Source organism: Bubalus kerabau, chromosome 6, assembly GCF_029407905.1.
Source record: "Bubalus kerabau isolate K-KA32 ecotype Philippines breed swamp buffalo chromosome 6, PCC_UOA_SB_1v2, whole genome shotgun sequence".
Classification (NCBI taxonomy): Eukaryota; Metazoa; Chordata; class Mammalia; order Artiodactyla; family Bovidae; genus Bubalus; species Bubalus kerabau.
Window position 1 is genome coordinate 10,021,958 of NC_073629.1, and position 20,576 is coordinate 10,042,533.

At 42.7% G+C, this 20,576-nt stretch overlaps 1 protein-coding gene across 2 annotated transcripts in view; it reads left to right on the forward strand.

Moving 5' to 3' along the window:
* COPA (COPI coat complex subunit alpha) overlaps positions 1–20,576 on the forward strand; it is a 43,974-nt gene that overhangs the window by 22,619 nt on the left and 779 nt on the right. Inside the window, exons 11-32 of one of the 2 annotated variants that reach the window (XM_055583855.1) lie at positions 2,342–2,492; positions 3,416–3,482; positions 4,427–4,502; positions 6,420–6,502; positions 7,578–7,717; positions 8,431–8,516; positions 8,604–8,769; positions 11,758–11,920; positions 12,022–12,168; positions 12,895–13,084; positions 13,207–13,302; positions 14,453–14,541; positions 14,931–15,054; positions 15,897–15,986; positions 16,147–16,256; positions 17,070–17,147; positions 17,314–17,382; positions 17,899–18,035; positions 18,267–18,453; positions 18,541–18,651; positions 19,187–19,348; positions 20,250–20,444. In XM_055583855.1, the coding sequence (XP_055439830.1) occupies positions 2,342–2,492; positions 3,416–3,482; positions 4,427–4,502; positions 6,420–6,502; positions 7,578–7,717; positions 8,431–8,516; positions 8,604–8,769; positions 11,758–11,920; positions 12,022–12,168; positions 12,895–13,084; positions 13,207–13,302; positions 14,453–14,541; positions 14,931–15,054; positions 15,897–15,986; positions 16,147–16,256; positions 17,070–17,147; positions 17,314–17,382; positions 17,899–18,035; positions 18,267–18,453; positions 18,541–18,651; positions 19,187–19,348; positions 20,250–20,444 (2,717 nt within the window). The remainder of the gene's footprint in view (positions 1–2,341; positions 2,493–3,415; positions 3,483–4,426; positions 4,503–6,419; positions 6,503–7,577; positions 7,718–8,430; positions 8,517–8,603; positions 8,770–11,757; positions 11,921–12,021; positions 12,169–12,894; positions 13,085–13,206; positions 13,303–14,452; positions 14,542–14,930; positions 15,055–15,896; positions 15,987–16,146; positions 16,257–17,069; positions 17,148–17,313; positions 17,383–17,898; positions 18,036–18,266; positions 18,454–18,540; positions 18,652–19,186; positions 19,349–20,249; positions 20,445–20,576) is intronic. The other variant, XM_055583856.1, reaches the window with a different exon arrangement.

Consider the following 20,576-nt stretch of genomic DNA (forward strand, 5'->3'; position numbering starts at 1 on the left):
TTAGATCTCACACCCTGCATGTGGCATCTTAGCTCTCCGACCAGGGACTGAACCCACATCCCTTGCAGTGGAAGGCAGATTCTTAACCACTGGACCACAAAGAGAAGGCCCTCCCTTAACTATTTATTATAGTTGATTGTACTACACCTGACCATTGAACAGTGTGGAAATTGGGGGCACTGACTGTCTGTGCAATCTAAAACCTGTGTATAAGTTTAAAGTTGAATCTCTAGATGTGGGGTTCCATATTTGAAGATTCAACCAAGCATGGATTATGTAGTAGTATCATACATACTTAGTGAAAGAGAACTGCATGTAAGTGAGCCAGTGCAGTTAAAACCCATATTGTTTAAGGGTCAGCTGTTCTCCCTGTCTTTAACCTTCATATTAGCTTTTTAAGTGGTTGATCCACTGCTTTTACTATGTGTTTGATTTTACTAGTAAGATTTTTCCTTTCATGTATTTTCTTGTTTCTAGTTGTGGCCTTTTCTGCTTAAAGGACACCTTAACATTTCTTGTAAGGCTGCTTTAGTTGTGATGAATTCTGTTAAGGTTTCGCTCGTCTGAGAAACTCTCCAATTCTGAATGATAGTTTTGCTGGATAAGTAGTACGTCTTTTCCTTTCAGCACTTTACTCTTGCCATTTTAATTAAAATATGTCATGGTGATGATCTCTTTGGGTTCATCTTATTTGGGAATCTCTGCTTCCTGGCCCTTGATATCTATTTCTGCAGGTTAGGGAAATTTTCAGTCATTATTATTCAAATAAAGTTTCTGTTCCTTTCTTTCCTTTGGGAATCCTATAATGCAAAAGTTAGTATGTTTGATATTGTCCCAGAAGTCCCTTAAGTCTCCTCACTTAAAAAAATTTTGCTATTCCGATTGATTTCCACACTTCTGTCTTACAGATCGCATATCTGTTCTTCTATTTCATCTAATTTTTTGATTCCCTCTAGCGTAATTTTTCAGTTATTGTATTCTTCACTTGTGATTGGTTTTCTTATATTTTCTAAGTCTTTGTCGAAGTTATCACTGAGTTCTTCCATTCTTCTCTCAAGTTTGGTGGGCATTATTATGATTGCTTCTTTGAACTCTTTATCAGGTGGATTACTTACCTCTTTCATTAGGGTTTTTTCTGGGGTTTGTTTTGTTTGGAACATCTTGTCTCTTCATTTTGAATGACTTTTGGCATTTGTTTCTATGGATTTAAGCAAAACAGCTACCTCTCCTGGTCTTCACAGAGTGGCCTTGTGTGAGAGCATCTCCTGTGTAGACCGCACCTGGCGCTTCGGCAGGCTGGCTGGAGCTGGAGTGCACATGGGCAGGCATAGGCCCTGGGGAGTGTGGGCCGGTGGCGTCTTGGTGGGGTGGCTGGGGCTGGAAATGGGCCTGGGCAGTCCCTGGGGAGCACTGTGCCTGAGGCCCTGGAACTTCTGTTTGTAGTGAAGGGAAATAGACCCATAAAACAATGAATATGTGAAACATTGTATGGTGAAAACTGCTTTAAAGGAGAGTTAAGCAAAAGTAGGTAGGATAGAGAGGGAAGAGTGTGGGACTGCCGCTTTGGAAAAGTGAAGAGGAATGACATATGCATTGACAATAGGAACAGCAAATACAAAGACCATGATGTGAGAGATGTTTAACATGTTGAGGAACATCACAGTGGCCAATGATAGGTGAAGTAATAGAAGGTAAGACCAAAGCAGAATGGACTTTGCCTTGTAGGCCATTCGAATTTAAGATTTTATCCTGAATGAATGGAAAGCCATTGGAAGGTATTGGGTAGGGAAGTGACATGATCTGGTTTATGTGTGGAGTGCACACTTGGAGGACAAAGATTGAAAGTTTTTCTGAAGGATGGATAATGCTGGTAGAGAAAAGTGAAACATTTTTTAAAAACAGAATCAGGAAGTCTTTTTAAACTAATATTCATTTATTCAGCACATACCTTTTATGTTTATTATATGATAGTGACTGGGGAATGATGGAAATTATTGTAATTTATGCTTTCAGGGAGCTCAGTGTATAGTGGGGGTGATATACCTAAACAATTACAGTGCAAGATAAGTGCTATGATGGAGGTTTGTACGGGCTGTTAGAACACGAAGGAGGACTTGTCTAATGTGCCAGTATGATAGAGTGAGTATTGGGGAAGGATTTACAGGTGTTCACTTGAATAAAGATTCCAAGAATTGTGGGCATTCAGACAAATAAAGATTGCATTTAAATATCTTAACTTTGTTTGTAGCATACATACACAGTCATTATCTTCATGTATCTGCTGTTTCCAGTTTTCTTTCTTACCTGCAGCTAATTCTTCTTCCCTTTCCCTGTGGCCCAGGCCATGATGGTGGCATGATTGTATTTAAACTGGAACGAGAACGGCCAGCCTATGCTGTTCATGGCAATATGCTCCATTATGTCAAGGACCGATTCTTACGTCAGTTGGATTTCAACAGCTCCAAAGATGTAGCTGTGATGCAGTTGCGGAGGTAAAGTAGACTAATTTCTTCCCTCCAAATTGTCTCATCTGTTACCATGATACAGTACCTGCAAACTGGACTCTTGTTCTTTTAACAACATTTTGGATCTCATCTCCTGTCACAGATAGAATCCCCAGGAGCATGTTGGGCAAGGTCATGAGACGAATGGGAGCACCCCTGTTAAGAATGTTAGAGATCCTGAGGAAAGGAAATCATACAGCCAGTTTGGCAGGTGTCTTGAAAACTGGAGAAAGTTTCCTGGTTGAGAGTAGCCCAACTTGCTTTTATTTGGCATTTCTTTTCTATAACTCTTGCTTTGCTTTTCAGCAAAATGCACAGAACTCTAAACCAGAATATATGTCTCTGGAAACTCTTAACTCTGAAGATATGATAACCTCTGGGGTGCCTGGGAAAAGGAGCTATCCTCTTGGAAAGCCAGCTGTATTAGCATGCTGAAACATTCATGGTAGCAAGCTTTGGCATAAGGGTTTGACAGTCACTCTCCAGCATTACTACAATAAAAAGATGGGTTTATGTTAATATTCCAAGGGCCAGGAGAAACTAGCCCGAAGCAAATCACATCATGTTACTCTGTGGTGTCCACTGCAATAATGTGTAGGAATTTGTACCCAGGAAGAACCAATCCCACTCACTACAGTGAGTGCTCACCATACCTTCTGTTGAATAAGTAGACTTGTACTAGGTGAGCTTTTTAAAAACACTTCACTCAAAGCTGAAATAGGGGAGTCCCTAAGTCTTAAAGGAAGGAAGAAATAGATGCATTATTCATTAATTTTTTATTCTTGATTATAAAAGTGATAAGTATATGTGTAAAGATTAGATAAGAAGGAAGTACAGGAGTAATTCCTTTTTTCCTGTTTTCATTATATCTCTTTCCTAAATTTCTCTTTTCTTGGTATACATATCTCTAGTGGTTCCAAGTTTCCAGTGTTCAGTATGTCGTACAATCCAGCAGAAAACGCAGTCCTACTGTGTACAGTAAGTAAACCTCCTGGCATTTCTTCATTTCCCATAGGTCTGTTTCTCATGCCCGTAGAGGATCTCTGATGGCTTCTTAGAAACTATTTAATGGTCATTTTGAGAGAGCTGAAATAGTAAACAAAGGCTCAAACCAGGTAGACTTCAGTTCTCATGTTCAGGGTTTGTGTACTTATATCTGTCATAAGGTTGACAACTTCTAAACTTAATGGAGCATCAAGTCAAGTCACCCAAATCACTAAAAGTAATTTGAAAGTATGTTTGGGACTGTATCCTGTGCAAAGGAGATGCTTATCTTGATCTCTCTATTTGGGTGAAAATAGTAGAGCTGATTTTGAGAGGCATTGCTTTCGTTATTGTTAGCTTGGGGCCTCATTGCTTGCCATACAATTTTTTAAAAAAAGAAACAACATCCTAATTTTAGTGCCCTGGTTGCCAAATCAGAAGAATGAAAACTTATTTTTCCCAATAGGACTTCTAGTTTCTGATCCCAGTCCTTTTTCAATATCTAACTGTCCCATATTTTCCTCCTGGCAATTTTCTTTAATGTCTTTTTTTTTCCTTCAAACAGACTTTAAGCTGATGAGTTTACTCAGGGGGGCATTGGAATATTGGTTTCTTAATCTGTTAATTTGTGGAATAGAGAGCAGTCCTTGCTTTCATTCAGAAACCATGTCTTTGGAAGATAAAAGGAAAAGTTGCAAAGATTTGGACATGACTTAGCAACTCCAACAACAGCAACAAAACTTATGTGAATGCTGAGTTCTCTGGCAAAGAGCCCTATAAGTTTTAGCTGTAGAAGCGTCCAAATGTCCTCTGAGTGAAGGGTGTGAAGAGTATAGTTTCAGATTGCTATCTGTGTAATGATGCTGTTTTCTATGTCAGAATAAACTGGTATCTGGGGGACTCCTACTAACAATTTAATTTCTCCCATTCCTCTACAGAGAGCCAGCAATTTAGAAAATAGTACCTATGACTTGTATACCATCCCCAAGGATGCCGACTCCCAGAATCCCGATGGTAGGCATTCTCTTTGTGTACCCAGCTCTGCTCCTAGCTCTCCTCACCCGAATCATCTCTTCTCTTCAAGTTTTTCATTCCATCCCCAGGCCATGGCCACATCACTCATGTCGTTGGCAGGTGCTGCTGCCAATTGCATCAGAGGCGACCATGGTGTGAAATATTCATGTTCCTCCTCCATTTTATTACTCCAGCTAGATATATATATTTTATAATTTGGTTATTAGACACTCTCCATTTTCTCTTTCAGCACAGCATGTTATCCTAGTTTATTGTCAGCTGATATGACTTTCACCCTGGTAGTTTCATTTATTTAAAAATGTGGTTCCAATCTCGCAATGTCTCATCCTGGGACTAGGGATTTATGCTCTCCCATCCATATCCAGATCCGATTTGCTTCCTTTTGCATGTCAAAACGAGGAGGCTGTTAACAGCCCCACACCCCACCAGGGATCCCAGGATCCAGCTGAGACCCTGCCTACCTCTTCCATCACCACCATCCCTTGTTAATGTCCTTACCATTAGCACTTGCTGACAAAACATTCTCAGAATAGATTTGAGTCTCGTTTATGCTTCCTTTAGTGTACTTCCTCCAGCTGATTTGTAGGTCAGAGGCTTCCACCTCAGGTCCCTACTCTTAACAGCATACTTTCATGATATTTTAGACCCCATCAACAGAGTCTGAGAGATATTTTGCTAGTTCTGCCGTATTGTGGGTGCTCCTGTGTCGTCATTGCTGTTAATATGATCACTGTTGTGTAAGTGTGGTCATGGTGAGAAGAGAAAACCTATATGTCTTTGGTATCCATAAATGAAAAGTCTCCCTTATAAATTAATCAGTTGAGCCATTTCTGACCAATTTTTTTTATCTGGTCCCTGCTTATCCATCCCCTTGCTTCCTTTCCCCATCTGTTTACAGTTAATAGAGTCTAAAATATTTTTGCTTTGTCTTAAAACCACTTTTGTTTTCTCCTTTCCATTTTATGAGGGAGATGATAATTATTAAAGGAATAAAGATACAGTCCAATGATAGGGAACATAGAGGAAGAGAAAGAGCAAAAGCTGGAATAATGTGGTTCTCCAGCCCCTGGAAAATGGGACTGTTGGTTGTGATAATAATTAATTTTGTTAAAATTGCCTGAGACCTCTGATTGTCAAGGGGTGGCCTGGCAAGGCTGGCCAGTGTGTATTGTCCAGTGTCCTGCTGATACTGATAGATAGAGTATTTATTTAGTGCATTCTTCTGTGTATCCCCTTTGAAGTTTCCCAGAGGGTGGAGTGCCTATTTAGAATTCTAATTAGTCAGTGAAATACTTGGAAACTGAGAAGCATTTTGTAACTTTCTTCCTGGTATTAAGAATGATTGATTGACATTAATGGAGCAACAACTTGGTGCAAAATTCTGCCCAGCATAGAGCTGCCTGGATTTAGTTAGGAACTCTGTGCCCCACCCTGCTCTACTAGGAGGTCTGTATTTGCATGTTAAAAGCAGCAGAGCAGCTGGGTCCTGGAGAGAGAGCTGTGTCTCTCCTCTAGCTTGTTGAGACAGGAGGTCCAAGATACTCACAGGCTGCTTGCTTTGTGCCACAGCTTGGCCAGAGAGGCCCTGCTCGTTAACTTGATGGAGTGTGCTGTCTCCCAAGATGGGTGGTCCTTCTCTGCCAGTATATGGTGTTGGCTCAAATCACTTGGCCTAGAGAGAAGAAGCTTGGCAGGGGTAGAGGTTGGAGTTTGGAGGGGACTGGTGGGGAAAAGTCCCTGACAATAGCCTCAGGTTATGGCTGAATTAGTTAGGAAGCAGCTGAACTGGCAAAGTCAGCATGGCAGCCAGCAGGACTGGCAGCTTCATGGCACCTGACTGTGTCACCTGCCAGTAGCTTACCACATGCTCCTGCCCTTTGGTTTTGTTCTTCTTAGCTCCTGAAGGGAAACGATCCTCAGGCCTGACAGCTGTTTGGGTTGCTCGAAATCGGTTTGCTGTCCTAGATCGGATGCATTCGGTGAGTTAAGACTAAAAAGGGAAATTAATTTGGGGAGTGTGGTGGCAGTGACCTCTGTATTGCAAAATAAAGAGCGTGATTTTTCTCTTATTCTCCCTTGGGAAGCTGTTTTCCTTGTGTATTGGCTTCTTTCTCCTAAAAAAAGTGAAAGTGTTAGTCCCTTAGTTGTGTCCCCACGGACACAACAAAGTGTTAGTCCCCTTTGCGACCCCACGGACTGCAGCCTGCCAGGGATCTCTGTCCATGGGATTCTCCAAGCAAGAAGTAGGAGTAGGTAACCTTTCCCTTCTCCAGGGGGTCTTTCCGACCCAGGGATTGAACCCAGGTCTTCTGTACTGCAGGCAGATTCTTTACCATCTGAGCCACCAGGGAAACCCTCTTTCTCCTTAGTTCTACCCCATACCCCTTGGGGAAAAAAGGCCTTAAAATTTATTTGATTGGGTGGAGGATCACTGTGGCTCTGGGCTTAAGAACCAAGCTAAACTCACTCTTGATAACACAGGGGCCAAAGAAACATCAAATTTGAAATAGGTGAGCTGGGAAGTCCCTGGCGGTCCAGTGGTTAGGACTTAGTGCTTTTACTGCCGGGGCCAGAGTTCAGTCCCTGGTCAGAGAACTAAGATCCTGCAAGCCGTGCAGCTTGGACTTGTCCCCCTGCCCCGCCCCCCGCCCCAAATAGGTGAGCTGGATAAGGAGTAGATCCTCTGCCTTATCCTACTACATCCATTGGTATTTAAAATATAATGGATTCTAAAAGAGTTAAGCAAAGCTCTCTCAAGAAAATATTTAACAAAAATTTAAGCCCCAGAAGTGCTCTGTTCTCTCTCTGGTTGATTAAGGAATTCAGATTTTAGTTAGACTTCTTAGGATATTTCAACTGAAGAAAAAAGAAGGGCTATTAAGACCCTATCAAGAGGATCTTAGCTAGAGTGGTCTACATATAGTGGTGATTGACCTGGACAGCCAGAAAAAAAAAATGGTTTATCAAAGCTGAGGAATGATTGCTGAGGGACATTGTCACCTGTCATCATCTAACATGTATTCCTCTTAACCCCACCTTTTATACTCATTTCAGCTTCTGATCAAGAATCTAAAGAATGAGATCACCAAAAAGGTACAGGTGCCTAACTGCGATGAGATTTTTTATGCTGGCACAGGCAACCTCCTGCTTCGAGATGCAGAATCCATCACGCTCTTTGATGTACAGCAGAAGCGGTAACATGTCAGATATCCCTAAGCAGAGAGGTTTATAGTGGGGGAGAGTGGAAATCTTTAGTGGGAGCTTTTTTCCCCAAGTGGGTTTGACTTGTGGCTTGGCCAATTTTTGTGCTATAATTCCAAGGCTCTTTCTCATCACTTTTTTCCCTCTGTGATCACCCGTCATCCTGTACACACACACACACACAAGCGTTACAAGGGGCTTGTTAATTTGTTTTCAGAGCATTTATCTGAACAAAGATTGCTCTTGGGACTTAGAATAATAGGATCACAGGAATGAATGGCATAGTTCCTGTACTTAACAGAGCTTATGGGGCAGTGGTGAAAATAGACATACACAAGTTCCTAATAACACATGGGAATGAGGGTCAGGGAGTTGAGGAAGGTGGAAGTGTACAGTGTGAGCCAAAATATTTGTCACCGAACTGTAATACAAAAATGCTTATTTGGTGTTAAGAAGTTAGGGGGAGAATGGATACATATGTATCTATGGCTGAGTCCCTTTGCTATTCACTTGAAACTGCCACAGCATTGTCAATCAGGTATACCATAGTACAAAATGTTTTTGGTGTTAAAAAAATTAATTAAATGCCAAAAAAAAAAAAGAGAGAAATTAGGGTTTACATTAATTTGAAGATGAAGAGGAGGTAAGTCATAACCTGGAACAAGGGGATCAGACCCACTCATGTTTGCCCTTCTCTCTATCCCAGGACTCTGGCATCTGTGAAGATTTCCAAGGTGAAATATGTTATCTGGTCGGCAGACATGTCCCATGTAGCACTACTGGCCAAACATGGTAAGTCTTGATTATATCCACCCTGATTTGAGACCAGCCCCTCCCTCCCCGTCCCTGCCAGTCTACTTCACTCACCCTGTCCAGCAGAGCACTCATGTCCTATGCCTCTTACAGCCATTGTGATCTGTAACCGCAAACTGGAGGCTCTGTGTAACATTCATGAGAACATTCGAGTCAAGAGTGGGGCCTGGGATGAGAGTGGGGTATTTATCTATACCACAAGCAACCACATCAAATATGCTGTCACCACTGGGTAAGTTAATTATCTGAAATACAGAATGGGAGAAAGTGGCTTCTTAAAATCACTATCCTGTCTCAAGAGACATACTGAAGTCCTCTTTGAACTGTCTTTATGGAAAAGCATTGTTTGGCATATATGTGCTGGAGAGATCAGAACATTCTTTTTTCAGCCGTTTTAAAATTGTGTGAAATATGACACAAATATAGAAAATTATATAGGTTATAAATATATGAAATAGCAAACAGTTATATAATGAACATCTGTGTAACTGCCACCCGAGGTAAGAAATAGAACATTTCCCTTTGCCATGTGGTCCCTATTGATCACAACCCTCTCTCTTCACCACACAAAGAAAACGTTATTCTGACTTTTATGATAATTTCCTCCTTGCTTTTCTTTGCAATTTTACCACCATTATTTTATCAATAAAATAATGATTTAATTTTGCCTGCTTTTGAACTTCATATTAATTAAATCATGCTGAATATATTATTTCATATTTTGCTTGTTTTGCTCAATATATTGTTTGTAAGATTCATCCATGTTATAGCTCTAATTTATTTGTTTTCATTGTTGTATAATACTCTGTTATATGAATATAGCACAGTTTATCAGTTCTATGCTAGACCGATAGTTGGGCCATTTCTAGGTTTTGGCTGTTAGGAACAATGTTCTTTTAAACATTCTTATATGTACTCTGGTTCATATGCACATACATTGCTCTAGGGCGTTTCCCGCGAGCAGAATTGCTGGGTCGTAGAACATGCTTATCTTCACATTTGCTCACTAATGTGAAAGAGTGGTATTAGCAATTTGCATCCCCCCCCAGCATTGTATAAAAGCTTCCTTGCTTGTCACCCTGGCGGGCACTTGCCTTTGTCAGACTCATTTTTGACTGGCAGATATGTGATGTATTTTGTAATTTTACGTTGCTATTATCTGATTCCCAAGGAGATTGGACAACCTTTTTTATTTAGCCATCCATCAGTATTTCCTTTCTTATGAATTTTGTTCAAGGCTTTTATCTTTCGTTTAAATAAGTTATCCTTGTTCTTTTATTATAGGAGTTCTTTATTTATCTGAACATCAGTCCTTTGTGACGGCAGTGTATTGCAAGTACTAATATCACCTCCCATTCTGCTACATATTTTTTTATTCTTTTGAGATCCTTTAATGAACAGAAGTTCTTAATGTAGTTGAGTTTATGCATCTTATCATTTATGGATATCAAGTTTTGTGTCCTAGTTAAGAACTCTTTATTGACTCCAAGATCAAAAGAACATTCTTTTACCTTTCCTATGACAACTTTATAGTTTTGCCTTTTGCATCTAGGTCTATAATCTACCTGAAGTTGATTTTTGTATATGGTATAAGGTGTAGTGGGCTCAGCTTTACTTTTTCATAAGGACACTCAGGGAGAAGGCAATGGCACCCCACTCAAGTACTCTTGCCTGGAAAATCCCATGGATGGAGGAGCCTGGTAGGCTGCAGTCCATGGGGTCGCTAAGAGTCGGACATGACTGAACGACTTCACTTTCACTTTTTACTTTCATGCTTTGGAGAAGGAAATGGCAACCCACTCCAGTGTCCTTGCCTGGAGAATCCCAGGGACGGGGGAGCCTGGTGGGCTGCTGTCTATGGGGTCGCAAAGAGTCGGACATGACTGAAGCGACTTAGCAGCAGCAGCAGCATCGTGTATTGAAAAATACCAACTTTTCCCCATAGTTCTACAGAGCCATCTTTGTGATATATGAATCACGTTTACAGAAATGCAAAGATCTGTTTTCTTGTGGTCTTTTGTCTATCTGCGATCGAATTCTGCACTGTCTTGAGTGTTATAGTTTTGTAAGTCTTTACATCTGGTAAAAGAAAGTGAAAGTGTTAGTCTCTCAGTTGTGTCTGACTGTTTGTGACTCTGGGGACTATAGCCCCCAGGCTCCTCTGTCCATGGAATTCTCCAGGCAAGAATATTGGAGTGGGTTGCCATAGTAGGTCCACAAATCTTTTCCACTTTATTTTTAGTTTATTAGGCTATTTTCAAATAATTTGGACTTCTCTATTGTATTTTTGTTTTCTATTTCTTAATTTCTACTATTGGCTTTATTTTTTTCCTTCCAAGTATATTCTTTGTTTTAACTTTTAAAAGAACAAAAAAGTCTTTGAGATGGATACTTATTAATTTTTAGTCTTTCTCCTAATATTAAACATATAGAGCTCATTAATTTTTGAGTATTCTTCTAATATGTGTGTACTTAACACTATAAATTATCCTTCAAGTATTGTGTTAGCTATAGTCATAAGTTTTCATTTGTAAACTTTTAATTTTCGTTTAGTTTAAAACATTACATGCTTTGCATCATTTCTTTGTATGTCAGAAGTCTTCACATGTACCTGTCTTCTACTTTCACTTATAGCTTATAAGGAAGGATTTAGCTGTTCATAGTGGTCTAGTGGTGCTTCCCTGGTGGCTCAGCAGTAAAAGAATCTGCCTGCAGTGCAGGAGACCTGGGTTCAATCCCTGGGTCCAGAAGATTCCCTGGAGGAGGGCATGCCAACCCAATCCAGTACTCTTCCCTAGAGAATCCCATGGACAGAGGAGCCTGACAGGCTACAGTCCCTAGCATCAGAGAGTCGACACAACTGAAGTGACTAAGCAGTAGCAGCAGTGGGCTAGTAATTATATATCAGAACTTAAGGTTTTTAACTTTCAGGTCTGGTTCTGATAGCTGTGTTTCTTAGATTGTAGAGTATTAGCTTATAAAGAGAAATCATACCATCTGCCCCACCTTTTCCCACTTCACACAAGAGAATAAAATAAGTACGTCTGGCATTTAGTTCTGCTGTTTTTTGACTCACTTCGCATCTATACCATTGTTCAAATGGCACTTGAGAAAGGGGTAATAAGATAAAAGACTAGGTCCTAGACTTGTCTTACTTCCTTATAGGCTGGATTTACCCATGCATTTGCTGAAAATTGTGCTCTTGAACTCTTATTCTCAGGGACTATGGGATCATCCGAACTCTGGATTTACCTATCTACGTCACTCGGGTGAAGGGCAACAATGTATATTGCCTGGACAGGGAGTGTCGTCCTCGGGTGCTCACCATTGATCCCACTGAGTTCAAGTTCAAACTGGCCCTGATCAACAGAAAATATGACGAGGTATGAAATGAGGAAGCATATTAGGAGTACTGAGAGGGGCAGTGCTCCTTTTTTCCTAGAAATGATCTCTATCTCCTGCCTACCCCACCCCAAATGTCTAGGTGCTACACATGGTGAGGAATGCAAAACTTGTAGGCCAGTCTATCATTGCTTATCTTCAGAAGAAGGGATATCCTGAAGTGGCACTGCATTTCGTCAAGGATGAAAAAACTCGCTTTAGTCTGGCACTGGAGTGTGGAAACATTGAGGTGAGAGAAGTAGGGTTATAAGCCCCATATTGTTGCAGAGCAGGCGAGGGGATTACGGTGGCCTTGGGAAGACATTCTGGGCTTGCTTCTTCAGCCAATGTAATGAATTTTAGGATTTTTTAAGTTGTTGAGCCATCTTCCTGTTGCGTATTTGCCCATTTTTGCTTCTGCCACAGCATTTCTACTGTTGTTGTCATTCTGAGTTAGTCTGAATTCAGTAACTTTTACAACAGAAGCATGATAGCATAGAATTTGAAAAATCTCATTATTTCCTTGACATTGATTTGCTGATTGGCTGCTTGGATGAAGGAACACTTACTAAATGTTGAGGTGTAGAGTCTGTAAACATTATTTTTAAGTGGGTGGAAATAGTTCTGAACTTCCTTCTTCCATTACTTCTTCTGAGGAGCCACATTGTTCGTCAGACAGGAAATATGATAGCTAAGCAAGAATTGACTGTATGAAATCAGCAACTGCTAGAAGATGATTTTGTTGTAAATTTCTGAGGAGGAGGATAATGTGATCTGATACTTCAATCCATGGATCCTAAGGGATCCTATTTGTTGATTGAATTTTCAGTAGAATTACTGAAAGCAAAGCTAGGTGGAATGAAGTATAAAGAGTTGCTTGGGAGATTTATTTAGAGATGGACATTTTGTCTGCAGACCCTGGTTTTCAGTCATAATAACCTCCAACTTGTTAACTCTAATCCTGGGGATTCTTTAGATTGCTCTGGAAGCAGCCAAAGCACTGGATGACAAGAACTGCTGGGAAAAGCTGGGAGAGGTGGCCTTACTACAGGGGAACCACCAGATTGTGGAAATGTGTTATCAGCGCACCAAAAACTTTGACAAACTTTCCTTCTTGTACCTTATCACTGGCAACCTAGAGAAACTTCGCAAGATGATGAAGATTGGTAAGACCCCAGAAACTAAGGATGGGAAGAGAGGTTCTTGTGGGCAGGAAGACGGCAAATAGAGGCAAGAGAGAACTTGAGAGAGAAGACCTAACTTAGTGCCTCTTCCTGTCTTGGTGCAGCTGAGATACGAAAGGACATGAGTGGCCATTATCAGAATGCCCTTTACCTGGGAGATGTGTCCGAGCGGGTGCGGATCCTGAAGAACTGTGGGCAGAGTAAGTATCCAGAACTCACGTGGGGTGGGGGGTGCCCTCAGGAAGTACTTTCTTTATGGCAAGTTATTCATGTATAGTGGTGAGGGGTTTTCCTTCATTGCACATTTTTCAGAAGAGACCGCATGCTCCTACCATGCTCAGAAGACTTTCTTCAAAGCCAAATGGAGGGACAGCCAGAAAATATAGTCTCTCTAGACACTGGTAGGAAAATAGCTAATATCATGGGGAAAGTGGGTTTTAAAAGGTCCTGGAGCAGATACTATAGTAAATGTAGTTGGTTGAATGCCATTAGAGTTTTATTATTTACTTTAAGTCTGGGGGTTTTACTCATATATTTATTTTATATTTAAGGGATATTTTTTAGAATCCACCGTATATACCAAGCATCACACTAGCACTTGAGATACATTAGGGAATAAGAAAAGTGAAAGATGTGGTTTGGACCAAGGTGCTGCCTGTGAACAGCTGAGCAATGGTCAGATTTGGCATATGTTTTAAAGGTTGAACCAACATAATTTGTTGAAGGGGACTGATGTGGGATGTGAAAGAGAAGAGAAAGGAATGAGTTCAAGGTTCTTGTTAACACTGATAGATCTTAAGGATAAGCAACTGTTTTAGTTATTTATCACTGTATAGCTAGTTACCCAAATTTTTAAAACAATAAACATTGATTATCTCAGTTTGCAATGTGACTTAGCTGAGAGCCTCTGGCTCACTAGCTTTCATTAGGCTGCAATCAAGGTGTTAGCCAAGACTGCAGACTTCTCAAGGCTCAAGTGGAGGAGGATCCACTCCCCCGTTCACCGTGTGGCTGTGGGCAAGCCTTGGGTCCTCACTGGCTATTTGCTGGAAGACGTCAGTTTTCTGCTATGTAGGCTTTTCCATAGGGCGGTTCACAGTATGGCAGCTGGTTTCCCTTAGAGCAGGTGGGGGCACCTCAGATTAAGCCATGTCTTTGTATCCTAATTTCACAAATGACATCCCATCATTTCTCCCACGTGCTGTTCATTAGAAGTGAGTCCGTAAGTCCAGCCCACACTTAAGGGGAGCGGATTATGCCAGGACTTGAATACCAGGAGGCTGACATCAGGACGCTGATGGGGGTACACTTGGAAATGTACCTTTATCACAAAGTCTGTTTTCTTCACAGAGTCACTGGCCTATCTCACAGCTGCTACCCACGGCTTAGACGAAGAAGCTGAGAGCCTGAAGGAGACATTTGACCCAGAGAAGGAGACAGTGAGTCTTTATGTAAAGCGTCTCTGATTACAGGATTAACTCTGATATCTTGGGACTATTTAAACTTACAAGGGGCTTCCCTGGTGGCTCAGAAGTTAAAGCGACTGCCTGCAATGCGGGAGACCTGGGTTCGATCCCTGGGTCAGGAAGATCCCCTGGAGAAGGAAATGGCAAACCCACTCCAGTATTCTTGCCTGGAGAATCCCATGGGCGGAGGAGCCTGGTGGGCTACAGTCCATGGGGTCACAAAGAGTCGGACATGACTGAGCAACTTCACTTTCACTTTCAAACTTACAAATGTCACTCCCACTGAGATCAAAAGAAGCTCCACAACCTCCCCTACAATGTTCCTGAGAGCTGTTTGCTTTTAACCTTCTTTTGCCTTCCAGATCCCAGACATTGACCCTAATGCCAAGTTGCTTCAGCCACCTGCACCTATCATGCCATTGGATACCAACTGGCCTTTATTGACTGTGTCCAAAGGGTTCTTTGAGGGCTCCATTGCCAGCAAAGGTAAATGTCCACTTCTTCCATAACATTTTTATTGTGTGCTTGTTGTGTGAGAAACTGTTCTAGAGAGTACCCTTAGCCATAATGTCCTTTCCATCTGTTCTTTTTTCTGTGCGACGCCTCATGGAGCACTGAAATGCCAGTCAGAGTTACTGTACAGCGTTTTAAAAACTGAATAAAATCATGCTGAGATCATGAAAATTCAGAAAATAGGAGGGAAAGAGGTCTCTTAGGTCATGCTTCTAACAACCACTGTTAACTTTTGGTGTATTTTCTTAGCTTTTACCATATATGTAGTCATACTCTCCATTCTGTGTTTTATCATTCATGACATACAATCTTAAGATACAAACCTCAGCTGCCTCAGTTCTGTCATGTGAGTATACTAATTTGTTTCTTCCGAGTTTCTTGGCAACTAAGAGCCTACTTAAATAGACCTTGGGCATTTTGTACCCAGCGCTGCTCTTTCCTCCATATCCTCCCCTCTAACCTTTGTCCTCACGCCCTGTTTACACAGTAGTGGTGCTAACTTAGCAAAGATCTCAGCAAGAAATGCCAAGAATTGGTACCGAAGGCTGGTTAGTAAAAGATTGTTTAAGAGGCAGTTTTTGGTAGCAGGAAGGTCAGTTGTTTTCATCTCTTTTCTATTCCTTCATTCTGTGAAACCTGTGCTAACCTGCAAGTTAGCATGACATAGATACCACAAAAACAAATAATAAACACAAACAGTAAGTAGACAAAGCATTGGTACCTGCTTCTGTAGGGATACATCTTGCCTGCAGAGGAGGCCGGATCTCAGAGTTAACCGACTGTAACCAGCTCCTTTCTGTCCCTTCCCGCTGTAGGGAAGGGAGGTGCGCTGGCTGCTGACATTGACATTGACACTGTTGGTACTGAGGGCTGGGGAGAGGATGCCGAGCTGCAGCTGGATGAAGGTAAGATGCTCATCTCGGGCTGTACTGGGCAGATGGGCTCCTTGGACTGGGCTGTGGGCAGTTCTGCAGGGTCCTGGACCATGGGATCCCAACATTTTTCTTGCCTTTGGCTAAAATTGTCATGTTGCAAATCTATTTTGTGCCTGGATTTTCCTTACAGATGGGTTTGTGGAGGCTACAGAAGGTTTGGGGGATGATGCTCTTGGCAAGGGACAAGAAGAAGGAGGTGGCTGGGATGTGGAAGAAGATCTGGAGCTTCCTCCTGAGCTGGTAAGTGGAATTCTCACCCTTGTATGGTTCTCTCCATTTCCCCCTGTGGAGGTCAACAGCCTTGTCACCCCCCGACCCCTCTCCTAAGGACCCCAAAAGGGCGGAGATCTAGATCCTCCTAATCTGCTCTTTATCTCCCACTTGAAAGGTAGAAGAACATAACTAGGGTTGTGCAGTGGCAGCTTATGAAAAGGCAGCAAGCTTTTTTGTCTGAATTGGAACTTTTGGTATATAGCTTTTGTTACAACTACTGAAATTTCTACTATTTTGAGAATCATCTTCCACAACCACCGCCCCTCACCAGCAGAGGCTGGGAATAAGATAGAGTTTTGTTTAGATTTATCAGGACAAATTGATGCTTTTGAAGCATCAATTGAAGAATTGATGCTTTTGAACTGTGGTGTTGGAGAAGACTCTTGAGAGTCCGTTGGACTGCAAGGAGATCCAACCAGTCCATTCTAAAGGAAATCAATCCTGAGTATTCATTGGAAGGAATGATGCTGAAGCTGAAACTCCAATACTTTGGCCACCTGATGCGAAGAGCTGACTCATTGGAAAAGACCCTGATGCTGGGAAAAGATTGAAGGTGGGAGGAGAAGGGGACGACAGAGGATGAGATGTTGGATGGCATCACCGACTCACTGGGCATGAGTTTGAGTGGACAGGGAGTTGGTGATGGACAGGGAGGCCTGGCGTGCTGCGGTCCATGGGGCCACTACTACTGTGGAGTCGGATGCTGCTGTGCGACTGAACCGAACTCAGGACAAATTGCGTGAATGCCTTAAAAAATGACTCATTTCTCTTTTTCCCTAGGATATACCCCCCGGGGCAGCTGGTGGAGCTGAGGATGGGTTCTTTGTGCCCCCAACCAAGGGAACCAGCCCAACTCAGGTAAGCAGAGAAATACAGCCCTGGAGGGATAAATGTTTGTGAGGTGGCTGTACTTGATTACATGTGTAAAGAATATTGACACTCTTCTGTTACAGATACAGAGTAGGATTGTTGGGAAGAGAAGGAGCAAAAGTTCACTTGTCTTGGGTTTTCTGTTCCTTGTTAGATCTGGTGTAATAACTCTCAGCTTCCAGTTGATCACATCCTGGCCGGCTCTTTTGAAACAGCCATGCGAGTGAGTCTTAAAGTTACCTTGGCTTTCACTGAATGTGCCTGGGGTCCCAGGGGGATGGCTGACTCATCTTAACCAGATGGAAATTATTATACCCACAAGGGCAGAGGTGTATATGTATCACCTCTCATCTGCTTTCAGTACGGCTTAGTAATCTCTTAAAGAGGATTCGTCCAGCCATTTTCCACTGGTTTATAGCCTGCTTTCTGGCTCACATCAATGAAGTCAGCACCCCTTCACCCCTTCATGAACAGGTGTGTGTTTTGAACACTAAGCCGTGTGCTGTGGTAGCAATAACAGTACCAGCAGCTGCAGCAACCACTAACATCTAATGTTCACTGTTGGCCAGTCACTACCATGAATGCTTTATGGGTATTATTAAATGAAGTAGGTCCTATAATTAAATATAATTTATTGATGAGGAACCAAGTAGAGAGAACTTAAATACCTTGCCCAGGGTCAACTAGTTTTTAAGTAGCAGAGCTCAGATCCTTATGTTTTCTTCCTCTTGTATTCCAGCTCCTTCACGACCAAGTAGGGGTAACCCAGTTTGGCCCCTACAAGCAACTGTTCCTGCAGACCTATGCCCGAGGCCGCACCACCTATCAGGCTCTGCCCTGCCTGCCCTCCATGTATGGCTATCCTAATCGCAATTGGTAAGGCCCCTTGCTTCTCTCTGTTCCAGCTTGTGGTAGATATTTCAGATGGTAGCCTCAGGGAATATCAGCATTGTCCCAGAGCTGATGTTTCCTAGTAGGAAAAAATCTTTGGCTTGCCACTTTTCCCTGGCTTTTTTCACTGTAGGCTGTTGTGATCATGTTTCCAGAAGAAGTTAGGTTGAGGTGGGCTCCTAATCATCCTGTCTTCTTTCTACTTTTCTCTTTCAGGAAGGATGCAGGGCTGAAGAACGGTGTACCAGCTGTGGGCCTGAAGCTTAATGACCTCATCCAGCGGTTGCAGCTGTGCTACCAGCTCACCACAGTTGGCAAGTTTGAGGAGGCTGTGGAAAAATTCCGGTCCATTTTACTCAGCGTGCCACTTCTTGTTGTAGACAATAAACAAGAGATTGCAGAGGTGAGAGCAGTCTAGCTGCTTGTCATAGTGCTAGGCACCCCCCCTAGTCGTGCATCTGTACCGTGACCTTTTGTCCCCTCTCTCCAGGCTCAGCAGCTTATCACCATTTGCCGTGAGTACATTGTGGGTTTGTCCATGGAGATAGAAAGGAAGAAACTGCCCAAAGAAACTCTAGAACAGCAGAAGCGCATCTGTGAGGTAAGACCTCTGAGCAGTACAGAGGCATCCTCCCTTATACCCTCTGAATGAATGAATAGTAAGTCACTTCAGTCGTGTCCGACTCTGCGACCCTCTGGACTGCAGCCCGCCAGGCTCCTCTGTCCATGGGATTCTCCAGGCAAGAATACTGGAGTGGGTTGCCATTTCCATGTCCAGGGGATCTTCCCCACCCAGGGATCGAACCAGGGTCTCTTACCTCTCCTGCCCTGGCAGGTGGGTTCTTTACCGCTAGTGCCACCTGGGAAGCCTCTGTGGAGTCTGAATTCTTTAGGTCTCAATATGGGGAGTAAGAGAAATTTGGGCCTGTTTCTGTGACAATAGAATGTATTTCTCCACCCTTCTTCCTCATCCCATAAGTTCTCTATAACTAGGAGGCAGAAGCTTTCTCTGTTTTATAGCCAGTCCGGTTTTTATTTGATTGTTTTGTTGTGTTTTTAATGCATGTGCAACAACTTATAAATGATCTATCCTAGCTTTAGCATCAGCCTGACATGTTCCTCCTTCTGTCCACCAGATGGCAGCCTATTTCACCCACTCAAACCTGCAGCCAGTGCACATGATCCTGGTGTTGCGTACAGCCCTCAACCTCTTCTTCAAGCTCAAGAACTTCAAGACTGCTGCCGCCTTTGCTCGGCGCCTGTTGGAACTCGGGCCCAAGCCGGAGGTGGCTCAACAGGTATATGGGAACTCCTTCAGTGAGCATAGGAGAACTGGATCTCCTCTTACATGGAGGGGGTCGAAGACCAAGGTTCTTGTCTCAGAAACAAAGTGCTGTATTACAGCATTCAACAAGAGAGCCAACAAGATGCCATCCTCTGTTTACATACAGAGGATGAGGACCTCTGTATGGCATGAGGACCCCCTTTTATTCCTGGAAACTAAGCAAATACCTTACTCAGACATGGCTCCACTGTGAGAGTGTGACCTGTGACATCAAATAGCTCCTCTGTAGCTGAAAGTCAGCCCCGCACTGTCCTTAAGTTCTAGGTTTCTCCTTACCAACACCAGTTACCTCCATATATATACATGTCCCATTACTTGTGCTTTCTGTAAGCTTTTTTATTTGGGCAGTGAAAGCCAGTTTTAACCCTTTCCTGGCTAACCATGACAATTCTCAGACTTAGTGGAGAAGTATGGGTCTAGTTGGCCTTCCCCTGTGGCTCAGCTGGTAAAAGAATCCACCTGCAGTGCGGGAGACCTGGGTTCGATCGCTGGATTGGGAAGATTCCCCTGGACAAGGGAAAGGCTACCTACTCCAGTATTCTGGCCTGGAGAATTCCATGGACTGTATAGTCCATGGGGTCGCAGAGTTGGACATGACTGAGCGACTTTCACTTCACTTCACTATGGGTCTAGTTCCATAGGGCCACTTTGGGATAGAAAAGGAAAAACCCTGATACAATAGGAATGGCAGTTATTATTCCTTCATATGACCTGTGTGGAGGACATATTCTGTATTCACTCAGTACAGTTGCTTCTTGCATCAAAGAAACTGCTAAACCATGGTGTTGAGGTCATTTGAGTTGTGGTGTGCGGTTTTCAGTCCTTTTAAATAAAACATTCCTTCCCTCCCTTAGACCCGCAAAATCCTGTCTGCCTGTGAGAAAAACCCCACAGATGCCTATCAGCTCAATTATGACATGCACAACCCTTTCGACATCTGTGCTGCATCTTATCGGCCCATCTACCGTGGAAAGCCAGTAGAGAAGTGTCCGCTCAGTGGGGCCTGCTATTCCCCTGAGTTTAAGGGTCAGATCTGCAAGGTCACTACGGTAAGTACTGTCCTTGAGAAATGAATCTAGAGTATTGAGGGGAGGGGAAAGAAGGCATATTGGTCCTTTTGTTTCCTGTATTCCCGCCTCACACCTTAAGGTAAGTGACATTGGAGAAAGGTAGAACGTCTC